General features: G+C 39.2%; 1 protein-coding gene across 4 annotated transcripts in view; it reads left to right on the forward strand.

Annotated features, from left to right (window-relative positions):
* MCF2 (MCF.2 cell line derived transforming sequence) overlaps positions 1-13,438 on the forward strand; it is a 101,058-nt gene that overhangs the window by 46,932 nt on the left and 40,688 nt on the right. For all 4 annotated transcript variants that reach the window (XM_060086698.1, XM_060086695.1, XM_060086696.1 and 1 more), the window contains 5 exons: positions 6,950-7,069; positions 7,854-7,970; positions 9,450-9,599; positions 12,250-12,383; positions 12,690-12,804. In XM_060086698.1, coding sequence (XP_059942681.1) covers positions 6,950-7,069; positions 7,854-7,970; positions 9,450-9,599; positions 12,250-12,383; positions 12,690-12,804 — 636 coding nt within the window. The remainder of the gene's footprint in view (positions 1-6,949; positions 7,070-7,853; positions 7,971-9,449; positions 9,600-12,249; positions 12,384-12,689; positions 12,805-13,438) is intronic.

Genomic DNA, 13,438 nt, shown 5'->3' on the forward strand with positions numbered 1-13,438 from the left:
TTTTCATAGTAAAATAATCAAATTTTTATGTGGCATCAGCCACTGTAAGCGTTTTTAAAGAAATAACTAGAATAACTGAAAAGCGAGCAGGGGGTGTATGAATTGTCTGTCTGAGATGCCGCACAAAAGAATATTAAACAAGGTTAATTTCCAGACTTCAGTAGTGAAAAAGCGATGCCTTTTGTCATTGCTATTGCTGTCCAAACTGCCGTGAGGCCATATAACTGGGTGATCTGAAGACAGGCATGAGGAGAAGGGAGTAAATGTCTTCTCTAGGAGGGGAAGGGGAGAGAAAACGAATCCTGTGAGCCTTAACTTGAAGAACCGGTCGGAGCTGCTGCCGAGGGCTGGGGTGGGGCCGTGCTCAGAAACGGGAGAAATGGCTCTGAGCCCTATGAAGACAGGCTGCATGTTCATTTTTACTGAGGCGCCTTTAAGCAGTCACATGTTGGAACTCCAAAAAAAAAAAAAAAAAAAAGCCTGCAACCAGTGCCTAAAACCAATGCTGTTTCCTCTCTCATGCTGCATGCTTTTTTTTGGTAAAGAAGAAAGCAATAAAAAAAAACAAGGCTGACCCTTGCTCACATCTTTTTGGTTTTTTGACAGGCTCTCAAAAATGATTTATAGTTTGCAAATCTAGGGTTTGATTTTGGAGAAAATAGGAACTGGGCCTTTTCATGTTTATATAACCATCCAGATTAGAGATCTTTAAGGCAGCATACCAGAGAATGTAAAAATGTAGTTTCCCCAAACTGAATGGGAAACCTCAGGGGGCTTGCGCTATATTTGCTATAAGATACGTGCATCTGATCCTGTTTATGATATGTGATATGCTGTTTGAATGTTCATTTCAATAGCGGCTTTAAAATAGATTATCTTGAATCTTTTAGTTATGTAAACATCTGTATATAAAGAATAGAATCTGTCTCTATACCTATTTGTATGCTCACATGCAAACACATGCAGACTGACCCTAAATCCAAAATGGCCCTTTAGGTTAAAATTTCTCAAGAGTGCCCTGTCCCCTCCAGATTCTCATAGCCAGCGATCACAGCCAGAGAAGTGGACAAAGCGTTGATACTGGCCCAGGTTCCGATGTATGAAGCTTTAGTTCCAAGGTTGCAAACTGGTAGTCCATACATGTGTTTTGTTGAGACCATCCGGTGCTTTAACAAACTTTCCATTTGTTTCCCATCTTTGAAAATCGTGTTTCCCACAGAGGTCTGGATTTCTGGCTTTTGAGAAATCACAGATTTGGCAGAGCTGGGCCCACCTTCCCACATGACAGCGTTTATGGAACTGACTAGTTGTGAAATGAGGATAAAAGAACCTATTGCATGTAAAATACTTAGTATGATGTCATAATATCACGATGAGGATAGTTCTCATAATAGTCATTCAGTAAAAAGCAACACTCCCACCCATGGCCAGCTAGCCAATCTCCTGTCCCTACCTTAAGGCTTTGAGGGGTCCTGAATACATGTAAATATATGTACGTGTGTGTATATATATATATACTTTTTTTTTTTGCTGGAGAGAAGCTATTAAAGGTCATTCACATGAGTTTGTAGTTTTACTATAACTAGTTTGGCAAGCACCTATTTAAATTTGGGATAAGTGAGTGGGACTGGGATTAAAAAATCAAGTTTATCTGATTCATACATGGGATCTAATGGATGTGAGGCATAGAAACAATATGCCTGGTCTGAACTGTATGATTTAGTTTTCTAAAAATATAACTCTGACAAATCACATGAGTTCTTTGAGTGTCACCTAATTGTTTAGTAGTCCTGCCTACTAAATAATAACTATTGCCTACAAGTTACTTATTCCTTCAAATGGCTTAGATTTGAGAGTAGCTATTGGGTTAACAGAATCCATGTATTCTAGGAAGATTTGCATGGCAGCTCAATAAAGATCCTAAAATTATCCTATAATGAACAACATTGCAAATGTAATTATACAGGCAATAAATGAAGTGTTCATCCTTGATAGTGCATGTTCTTTAGAAATGCAAATATTTGTGGGCTTTAAAAATATATATATTTATTTATTTATTTGGCTGCATCGGGTCTTAGTTGCAGCACGCAGGATCTTCATTGCAGCATGTGGGATCCAGTTCCCTGACCAGGGATTGAACCAAGACCCCCTGCATTGGGAGCTCGGAGTCTTAACCACTGGACCACCAGTGAAGTCCTATAGGCTTTCTGTGAGAAGTGAATCACTAAACATTTTGAAGGAATTAAGGGAGGAATTAAGGAATTAAGGAATTAAGGTATGATAAAATAATCAGGAAGTTTTACTTAAGAATGATCTCCTTAGAACGTAGAAATATCTTTAGAAGCATTTTATTCAGCTTTCAATGTTTGGGATAAACCCCTTTATCAAATAGATGGAATAACTGATTTAATAAAACAGCCAACATGAAATCCCTGACTTAGGAGCAGCTGAACACCCCCAAACCCTTCCTGAACTCTCTTCCCCATGGATGCTGTGAACAGTGATTCTGCTTCTCTCTCCTCTCTAGTTTGTTCCCTGCTGTGTGATCAGCTGTCACAGGGCCTGGCTGCTTGTTCTCCTAGGAGTGGCAGGTTAGAGACCAGGGCCTGACCTCAGGGCAGAGAGATGCCACATGTTCTTCTCTGCTCCCATAGTATCCCCCCCACCCCCAATTTTGGAGGTGGGTCAGTATTCCAGGCTTTAAGTTAGTCATCGCTAGGGTGTTGCATCTAGAGATTTCCAATGCAATACCAGAGAATAGGACATTAAGGAAAGTCAGAGACAAAAAGACAATGAGAGCAGATCAACCTAGGATCCATGAAACAATAAAAGTAATAGTGCTTTAAGTGTTGGCAAAAGTAGGATGCTTTTGATTTCATTTAAAAGTGAAAAAATAAGCTGGGGCAAGGCAGTTTAAGTATAATAATTATGCTGGTAATTTTCCCATGTGAAGGAGAAGGAAAGGCTTAACTCCTAAAGTGAATAGGATAGAAATATACTTAGTGCTGTCAGTCTAGCAGTAGGTCCAGAGTTCTCACAAGTCCCTGTCAGAGTTTCCCCTTAAGCAAGCCTTTATCCATATACCGAAAAAGTTTTCTACCTAAGTCTGCTTGTTCTTCTTTAGGTCCAAGAACCCAAGGTAAATTAAAAAAAACTATCTTATTAATTGTTTTAGAGTTGACAAAGTAGCTTTTTTTTTTTTTTTTGTGGTACACGGGCCTCTCACTGTTGTGGCCTCTCCCGTTGCGGAGCTCAGGCTCTGGACGCACAGGCTCAGTGGCCATGGCTCACGGGCCTAGCCGCTCCGCAGCATGTGGGATCTTCCCGGACCGGGGCATGAACCCGTGTCCCCTGCATCGGCAGGCGGACTCTCAACCACTGCGCCACCAGGGAAGCCCAACAAAATAGCTTTATAGTCATTATTTCTTTTAATTCTTATAATAACTATGGTAAGTATGTACCATTCTTAGCATAAAATATAATAGACATTATGTACATAATAGACAGTAGGATACATATTATCATTGGGACTCTCTGTCTCTACTTCCAGTTCTCTATACATTGTTGGCTTTGTTCTTTGGAATAAGCTTCCTCTAGCAGCAGGGGTCATGGCTACCAGTAGCTCTGGAACTTCACCCTCAAAGCTTCCTTCCCTCAGCACTAGTTTGAAAAACCCTAGTGTGGGACTTTTTACATCAAATTTTCATCACACTGCAAATCATTGTGTGTTAGAAGGGCAAGGCCATGAGGAAAGAGAACAGTTCTCATTAGAAACCAATATTAAGAATAATAAGAGGTTGGGCTTCCCTGGTGGCACAGTGCTTAAGAATCTGCCTGCCAATGCAGGGGACATGGGTTTGAGCCCTGGTCCTGGAAGATCCCACATGCCACTGAGTAACTAAGCCCGTGCGCCACAACTACTGAGCCTGCACTCTAGAGCCCATGAGCCACAACTACTGAAGCCTGCATGCCACAACTACTGAAGGCCATATGCCTAGAGCCCGTGCTCCACAAGAGAAGCCACCGCAATGAGAAGCCCGCGCACCACAATGAAGAGTAGCCCCCACTCGCCACAGCTAGAGAAAGCCCACGTGCAGCAACAAAGACCCAACACAGCCAAAAATAATAAACAAATAAAACAAAGAAATTTATTTAAAAAAAAAGAATAATAGGAGGTTGTCTTAGTCCTTATGGGCTGCTATAGCAGAATACCATAGACTGCGTGGCTTATAAACAACAGAAATTTATTTCTCACAGTTCTAGAGTCTGGAGTCCAAGATCAAGGTGCCAGCAGATTCGGTGTCTGGTGAGAGCCTACTTCCTGGTTGGTTCATAGATGGCCATCTTTTCTCTGTGTCCTCACATGGCATAAGGTGTGAGGGAGCTCTCTGGGGTCTCTTTTGTAAGGGCACTAATCCCATTCATGAGAGCTCCACCCTCATGCCCTAATCACCTCCTGAAGGCCCCACCACCAAATACCTTCACTTTGTGCGTTAAGTTTCAACATATGAATTTTGAGGGGAGGGGAAGTAGTTTCTCATGAAGGGAGAGGGTAGTACAGATATGGCCACATAGAAGAGTTTTCAGGTAGACAGCCATCCCGATTTGTGTCTATTTGTAATCATTGTTTAGTTTATTGATTTAATTTTGTGCTCCTTTCTTTTACCTATTTGTATCACACTCAGTTCTCTTTCCCTGACTCTAGTTCTCATCGCCACTTGTTTATGTTTTTATCATCATCTCAAGTTGAATTTTAAAAATCTCCAGTTTTGAATGTCATTTCAAAGTCTAGGTCTTATCCCTCTATGAAAGTTACTCTTTTTTTTAATAGACTTGATTTTTTAGAGCAGGATTAGGTTCACAGCCAATTGAGCAGAAAGTACAGAGTTCCCATATACCCCCGCCTCCACAGTGTCTTATTAATTTTTGTTTTATAGCTTTCTTCAATTATTAATATTCCAGCATTCCTAAAAGATGACTGTATTTTAAACATTTTGGACATATTTTGCTTTATTATGCTTTAACCCACTGTTCTGAGACTGATGACTCCCAACTCTACATTCCCAGTGTAGGCTTCTTTCCCTCCTTACTTGTATATCCATTTGTCTGATGGACATCATCAGATTGTCCTGATGACCCCTTCCAACAGGTCAAGGAATGGGAATCAGTATCATATCCCTCTCCTGAAAACCTGCTTCTCTTGTGTTCCCATGTCAGTGAGGGTCGTACCATTCACTCAGTTACTCAAGCCAAAAATCTGGAAATTGATTGTCCTAGTCTTTCCTTTCTCATCAGACACAGCCAGTCATCATGCCTTGCAGATAGTACCTCCTAAATTCTACCCTCATCCCTGCTATTGTTGCTCCAGTTCAGAAACTCACCATCCCTGGCTTGGATGACTGTTCCAGCCTTCAGGCTCATCTGTTTGCTTCCACTCTTGTCCAAATCCTGTCCTTTTCCAAAGCCAAAGTGATCCTTCTAAAATGCAGATCTGATCGTGTTGCTCTGCTGCTTAAAAACTCTTGAGTCTCCCTTTGCCGCCAGGAAAAATCCCAAGATCTTTCCTGATCTGGCTCCTGCTCATCTTTCTAGCACCATCTCCCATTGCTGCACCCCTCCACCCCCATCAGCATTTTCCTCTAGCTTTCTGGACTGGGACCTCTTGATGTGGGGCAGACTCGGGTACCAATTCAGACTTTACCAGGTGGGTCAAGTTATACTTAAACTCTATGAGCCTCACTATTTTTTGTTTGTAAAAGAGGATAGCCTAACTAATTCACAGGATTATTATGAAGAGGAACTGTGATAATGTTGGCAAAATACTTCGTATACAGTAAGCGTTTGATATGTGGTGTTTTATCATTTCTATCAGGCTATACTATTCCACTCCTTGCAAGTTCTGTATAGTGCCCTCCTTGTCTTTTGCATTATTTCATATAATGATTATTTCTTGACCACCTACTATGCGCCAGTATTCTAAGAAGCTGGGAAACATTGGTGCACCAGAACAACATTCTAATCCAATTTATTCCTCTTTATGGGAGACCTTTTTTTTTTTTTTGCGGTATGCGGGCCTCTCACCACTGTGGCCTCTCCCGCTGCAGAGCACAGGCTCTGGACATGCAGGCCCAGCGGCCATGGCTCACGGGCCCAGCCACTCCACGGCATGTGGGATCCTCCTGGACTGGGGCACGAACCCGTGTCCCCTGCACCGGCAGGTGGACCCTATGGGAGACCTTCTTGACATTCCTAGGTCTAGGATGCTCTGTGCTACCACTTCCTGTTGTATATTATTCTAATTCCCTTGTTTCATTTATCAACTTATCGTCCTATAGAGTAAATGATACTAATGGACTCTACTGTTAGACTGTCATTTTCTTGCAAGCTGGGTAGGAACTATATTTTATTAATTTGTGTACACCAAGTGTTAACAGTGCCTGATAATCATTCACTTAAATACATGGAATAGACACATAGAAGATATTCTGTGAATGTTGCTTGACTGAAATAAAAATATGAGTCCATAAAATAGTTTTCTTCCATTGTTTACTGCAGGTATTCAGTATTTCAGCTCCCTTTGGCATTTAGGGTTATCCTAGAAACCTGCCTCCTAATTCTGTTTTACAGGGATTAAATGCAATTTGAGTACAAACAACTAAGTTTAAAATGAAGTTTAAGAGTATAATTTTTCATAACTTGGGATTGACTTTAGTGTGAGAAAATTCCAGGCCACGAGAACTGCAAGGATCTGACCTGATGACCTTACATTAGTTTTATTTCTATTTTTGTGTTTTTAGATTTTATCAATATCCATTTTTTAAAGTTTTATCCTTTTAGTGGCTTTTATGACTTTAGAATTTGTTTTCTTTAACTATATATTTTCTGCCATGTGCTCACTTGAATGCATGTTTTGACAATTTTTTCTTGCTTTCCTGTGGTCTTTCTATAGGTTTCCTTCCCTGGGAACTTGCACTTGGTTTTGGTCCTTCGTCCTACCAGTTTTCTCCAACGAACTTTCACAGACATTGGATTTCGATTTAGTCAAGAAGATTTCCTACTCAAATTACCAGTAAGAGTATTTAAATGTTTTGTCCCTTTCTCATGAAGACTTTGCACCATGCTATTTATGTTTTACATGTGGTCACAGAGCATGTAAAAGAAAAAAATAGAATTTATCTTCCAAAACTGTAAAATCAAAATGTCTAAAAGTCTTCTGCTCCTACTGTTAAAATAGAGGAAAAGATTAATCAACTTGTAACAAAGCAGTTCCTTTTGAAAAAGATGATTGTCACATATGTTGTATATGTGTATATATGTATGTGTGCATGTGTATAAAATCAGGACATTTTATTTTTAGAGAAAAAAAATGAGTGTGTGTTTTATGTATTTGAACTCCCATGAACTTACATCCTGAGCTAGTTCAGAGTAACATTTTTTTTTCAAAAGATATTTTTATACATTTTTAGAGTTAGGAATAGAGTGCTCATAAATTTTGGTACTTTTGCAAAGATCAGTCTCTCCTGATAAATTATAATTTACTGCAGAAAGCCCTTTTACTTTGTTATGGGCTTAACATTCTTTCAGAAGGTTGACCATTGACAGTGAAAAATTTTAGATCAGGGAGAATCAGGTGTTTGGGTTTCTGTGATTACTTTCGCTTTACAGAGAAATGTTTTGTAAATGACAGCTGTTATTCCCTGAGGGAAGGTAGTGTATCCAGGTGGGAGGGGATGTACAGGAGAGAATTGTTAGAACCATTTATAAACGATAACATTCTGCTAAATGAATGCTAAAGTTCATTGTACGGCTGTGCAGAGGGCAGTTAACGGTATCTTTCTTGCTTATTTATGTAGGTTGTTATGCTGAGCTCAGTTAGTGATTTGCTGACATACATTGATGACGGGCAGTTAACCCCTGAGTTAGGCGGCACCTTGCAGTACTGCCACAGTGAATGGATCATCTTCAGAAATGTATGTTTCTTTTGCCCTTACCGTAGAGCCTATAGTTTGTGTTAGCTTTGAAATCTAGTTCTAGAGTTGTTTTTTTTCCTCCTTGGGAAAAACAGGGTTCTGGGCCTCCTATTTTCCAAAAACATGTATAATTCAACATCTTGATTTTCTTCCCTAGGAAATATGTAGAAATGATGCAGAGTCACTGAGGATGCCATTTGAATGAGAGGCCTATAGGGAGTAAGGAGATCCTATTGTACCCACCCCCTCCTCTGGCCGTGTAGTAACTTGAAGAAACCAAGCGTTTGGGTTCAAATCCTAGCACTGCTGATTTTTAGGGATATAACTTTGTGCAAGTTGTAAAAGCTCTCTCAGCCTCAGTTTTTCCAAGTATAAAATGGGAAGAATAAGACTTTACCTCATAGGAATATCAGGAAGATTAAATGAGATTACAGATGTAAAATGTTTGACATTGTGCCTGGCCTATGGTCCGCCCTCAAAAAATGCAAGTAATCTTATTAATCTCATCAGCTTAGTGATTCTCCTGGGGCAGTTAGATTTGTAGCAAAGATGCCTTCTGTTCTAGAAATGTACGAATAGGCAAGGGCCCGGTGCCTCACAGGTGTGAATCTGTCCTATAAAAATCTTTACTCCAAATCCCAGAGATATGGGAACCCTTCTGAAGGAAATAATGATATTTAATTCAATCAGGATTCTGTTTTCCTCATCCTTATTTTCATTCAGCAGTCCTGTTCACTCGTATGAAAGTGTATTGTCAAAATAAGCAGTGTCTTGCCTTTAATAACCTATAAAGCTATAAATAAAAGAGCAGACACATTGAGTTGCATGGTAAACAAAGGGTTTATATGGTCTCTACATGTTGTCCTTCTTTCTCTGAGTCATTGATTTTGGAAACAAAATAAACAACCCAACCTTACTTGACATTTTAGGGCAGCAGAGCCTTTGGGGGTAACAATTTCAAATCTTCCCCAGTACCTGAAATGAACTGTTGTGACTAATATTCCTCTGTCACCTTAGTCCATTGCCTTGTTTGAAATGCTAATACTTGCTCATAAATGATAATAAATATAAAGTGGCTTTGATGTTCTCATTTCTCTTCAGAAGTAAAGTTATTATAAAATAATTTTGCAGTTTCAGAATTTAATAGAATAAGGAACCACTGTGCTTTGCAAGAGAATAAAACAAATTACTCTTTACATGGCATCTTTAAGAAAGAGTTTTCATTGGTGTTCGAGAAATAAGTACAGAAGTTTAGGTAAAAGACATTTGAGAAGACTTTCTACCTCACTTCAGTTTCTTAGGAGCTTAAGATGCAAAGTTAGAGTTGATTGTCAAGGGCACTGCCAGCTTTCCTCAGCAGAGTTCATAGTATATGTGTTTGCTGTCATACCTAAATGAAAGTTAATACGATTGCTGGTCTAGGTTTTGATGTGCTGGCAGAACTTCCATACAATTAAAAGAATCTTGGGCTCTTTGCAGGCTATAGAAAATTTTGCCCTCACAGTGAAAGACATGGCTCAGATGTTACAGTCCTTTGGAACTGAACTGGCTGAGACAGAACTACCAGATGATATTCCCGCAATAGAAGAAATCCTTGCAATTCATGCTGAGAGGTACCACCTGTTAAAGGTATGTCTGATAGAGGGGACAAACCAAAATTTCCCATGGTCTTTCTTTTGATAGAGACATGTTCAGTGTCCATTTCACACAGATTGCTGGGTAGGGAGACAAAGGAGATATTTATATATTATAAAGCATACTATTTTAAAAAAAGAATACTTTACAAGAGGAAGATGTCCTGGATATGTTGAATCAAAAGTGTCCCTTGTTTAAATGGTGCATTCTCTTGAGCAGCTGTTTATTTGTAAATAGAATAGTTTATCAATGATCCAGAATAAGAGATCCACAGTTCTTTTTGTTGCCATGCATTCTGTATCTTATAGAAAGGCCCTCTCATTTGGAAAGCTAGAGTGAGGATCAAGAGGCAGACAGGTGTTCTGTTTCAACATCCAGCAGAGGTACACTGTGAAATGGAGAAGGAGAACTTGATGAGGAGTCAGGAGGCCTGGTTTCTTGTCCCAACTCTGCCATATACTAGCCTTGTGACCAAGCCAAACATTGCTAAATTGATTACAAGCTTTCTTTTCCACAGAGTACTAGTTCTTGATGTCTTCTACAATAGACCATAGCTAGCAAGTTGATCTTACTCTCCTCCCCAGTTGTCTGGAGTGTTGTGTTGTGAAGGATTCCGAGTCACGTTTCAGACAATCACCAAATACTTTTAGATTCACTTTCCCCCAAAAGTTTGAGCATGATCTGAACAAGCACCAGGCATCCCTGTAAAACTCACATCCTTTGTATGATAACAGGCATGCTGGGGGCACTGACAGATACAAGCTCTATGTGGAGGTGACATTTTTATGTTAAGAAGAGGAGAGAAATGGAAATTTTGAATCATAATCTAAAAGCAAAACTCTATTCAAGGAAAAAAAGCTCTGTCCCTCACAAGTTGAGTGACTTGGTCATTTGCTTACCCTCTCTGAATCTCAGTTTCCTTATATGTACGATGGGATTGATGATGATGATGATGATACATGCATACCTTGTAGGGCTGTCGTGAGAATGAAATGGAGTAAGTATCTGATGTATGTCAAACAGTGTTTGACACATAGTTGGCACTTCATAAACAGTAGCTCTTAATGTTTATGTTCTTATTTCGTGTTGGTGGTTGTATCTTGGAACCTGTTCCCAGAAAATACATGGGCACCCAAATTTTTCCTTTAAGTTTCAGAGGGCCTTTGCATCTCCTGAAGGGAGTGATAGATCACTCTTAGATCCCTAAAGGATCAAGATCTTTCTAAGGTTAAGACCTTCTGAATAGAAGTACATGCTTCATGGTGAATTCATTAATCCAAATGTGAAGTAACAGAGTACTCATGGCCGGCAGTGATTGGTAACAATTAAGGAAAGATATGTAACTATATCTGAATATACATTAAATATTATTTGTAACTGTATGCTTTCTAGTGTGGTAGTCTTTATTACACTACTACTGCTTTATTGGAACACATTAAAAATATTAGCAAAATAGAATAGAACAAATTAGAACTTTCTTTTTTTATTGAGGTATAGTTGATTTACAATACTGTATTCGTTTTAGGTGTACAGCATAGTGATTCACAATTCTTAAAGGTTATGCTCCATTTATAGTTATTATAAAATATTGGCTATATTCCCCGTACTGTATCCTTGTAGCTCATTTTATTCATAGTAGTTTGTACCTCTTAATTCCCTACCCCTATTTTGCCCCTCCCCCTTCCCTCTCCCCACTGGTAACCACTAGTTTGTTGTCTATATCTGTGAGGCTGTTTCTTTTTTGCTATATTCACTAGTTTGTTGTATTTTTTAGATTCCACATATAAGTGATATCATACAGTATTTGTCTTTCTTTGTCAGACTTACCTCACTTAGCATAATACCCTCCAAGTCCATCCATGTTGTTGCAAATGGCAAATTTCATTCTTTTTAATGGCTGAGTAATATTCCATTGTATATATATACCACATCTTCTTTATCCATTCACCTGTTGATGGACACTTAGGTTGTTTCCACATTAAATTAGAACTTTCTTTTTTTATTAATTAATTAATTTATTTATGGCTGTGTTGGGTCTTTGTTGCTGCACGTGGGCTTTCTCTAGCTGCAGGGAGCGGGGGCTACTCCTCGTTTTGGTGCATGGGTTTCTCATTGCAGTGGCTTGTCTTTGTTGTAGTGCATGGGCTCTAGGCATTCAGGCTTCAGTAGTTGTGGCACACGGGTTCAGGAGTTGTGGCTTGAGAGTGCAGGTTCAGTAATTGTGGCACACGGGCTTAGTTGCTCTGCGGCATGTGGGATCTTCTGGGACCAGGGCTTGAACCCATGTGCCCTGCATTGGCAGGCAGATTCTTAACCACTGTGCCACCAGGGAAGTCCCTAAATTAGAACTTTCTACCTGTGACAGAAGGAGGCTACAAACCGAGCATGGGGTACTTCTGTCTGTAAAGATCTTATAAAATTAGTGATTGCAAATCCATCTCAATAAGCAGGACTTCTTGGAGATCCTCACAGCTTTTGGATTCTGTGGTAATGAGGTATTCCTTGATTTTTCACTTATGAAAGCAAAGACCTTTCTAGAACTGCTGTTTCTATTCTGCATGCTGTTGCGGTATGCTTCCTTTTCCTCAGGTCATTCAGAATAGGTTCTCAGCAGGCTGATTCATCCTATTTTGCCTTTGTACAGAAGGATATTACAGCTGTAACCAAAGAAGGGAAAATCCTGCTAACAAATCTGGAAGTGCCTGATGCCGAGGATGCTGTGAGCTCAAGACTTGAAAATCATCAGCAAATTTGTGGTGACTGGCAAACTATTAATAAGTGAGTAGTACTCTTTTGGGTTTAGAGTTACTTATTTTATACCTTTGAAAGGGAATTATACATTTTTGCTGCTACCTGTTAAGTGTGATATTATTCCTGGACCTCTGGGAATCTGAGAACTCCTTCCTGAGTTGTCTCACAGAGATTAGTTTGCTCAGAGAGGAGGTTCTGTGGACACTGATAGTCTCTACCTGGACCAAATGTCATGGACTGTGACTTTGCCTATAATTCTTAACATCCAGACCAGGTTTATCTGCATACCTACAACACAAATCATTGTTTTAATTATGACTTTGCTTTGTTAAGATTGCTGACTCAAGTACATGATATGGAAACAGCTTTTGATGGATTTTGGGAAAAACACCAGCTAAAAATGGAGCAATATCTGCAACTCTGGAAGTTTGAGCAGGATTTTCAAGAGGTCAGTTAAAACTTTCCTTGATACAGTGTTTTTCATTATGCTGGAGGTTCTTACTCCTTGATCATCAGAAACAGCCTCACAAGGTGCCCATTTATCCCCCCAGAGAAGTGAAAAGAGGCAAGTGTGAGTGAACCTTGACTTAGAATGAAGAAAACAGCTTCGAAAATGCCAAGACTTCTACTTCTCTGGCTTAAACTCATTTCTTATGAGAAAGCACTTAAGTCCTAACATAGATGACATGGATAAAGTTGCTATCTACACTGATGTTTGATATTCAAATTTATTTTAGATACAAAATGCTTTCAGACTATGGGATAACTTTCCAAGGAAATAATACCAACTTCCTTCATGATTTTTTAAATACCATATATCTATGCTGACCATATTTAATATAATCTAACAAAACATTTTTTTCTGATCCAGCAATTTATTTTCTATGAAAAGCCTGATGGATGAAATTAAATCATGTTTAATTATACATTATTTAAATGGATATATTAAATATATATGTATATAAGTATATTCTAGTTCCATCCTTCTGAAAAATCCATCCCATATGGATTTATTTTCTTCTTTTCTTTAATGGTCAGCATCCAAGCTTCTCCCAGTCTCTGTCATAGTATTTTCCCAGGGA

Source organism: Mesoplodon densirostris, chromosome X (genome assembly GCF_025265405.1).
Source record: "Mesoplodon densirostris isolate mMesDen1 chromosome X, mMesDen1 primary haplotype, whole genome shotgun sequence".
NCBI lineage: Eukaryota > Metazoa > Chordata > Mammalia > Artiodactyla > Ziphiidae > Mesoplodon > Mesoplodon densirostris.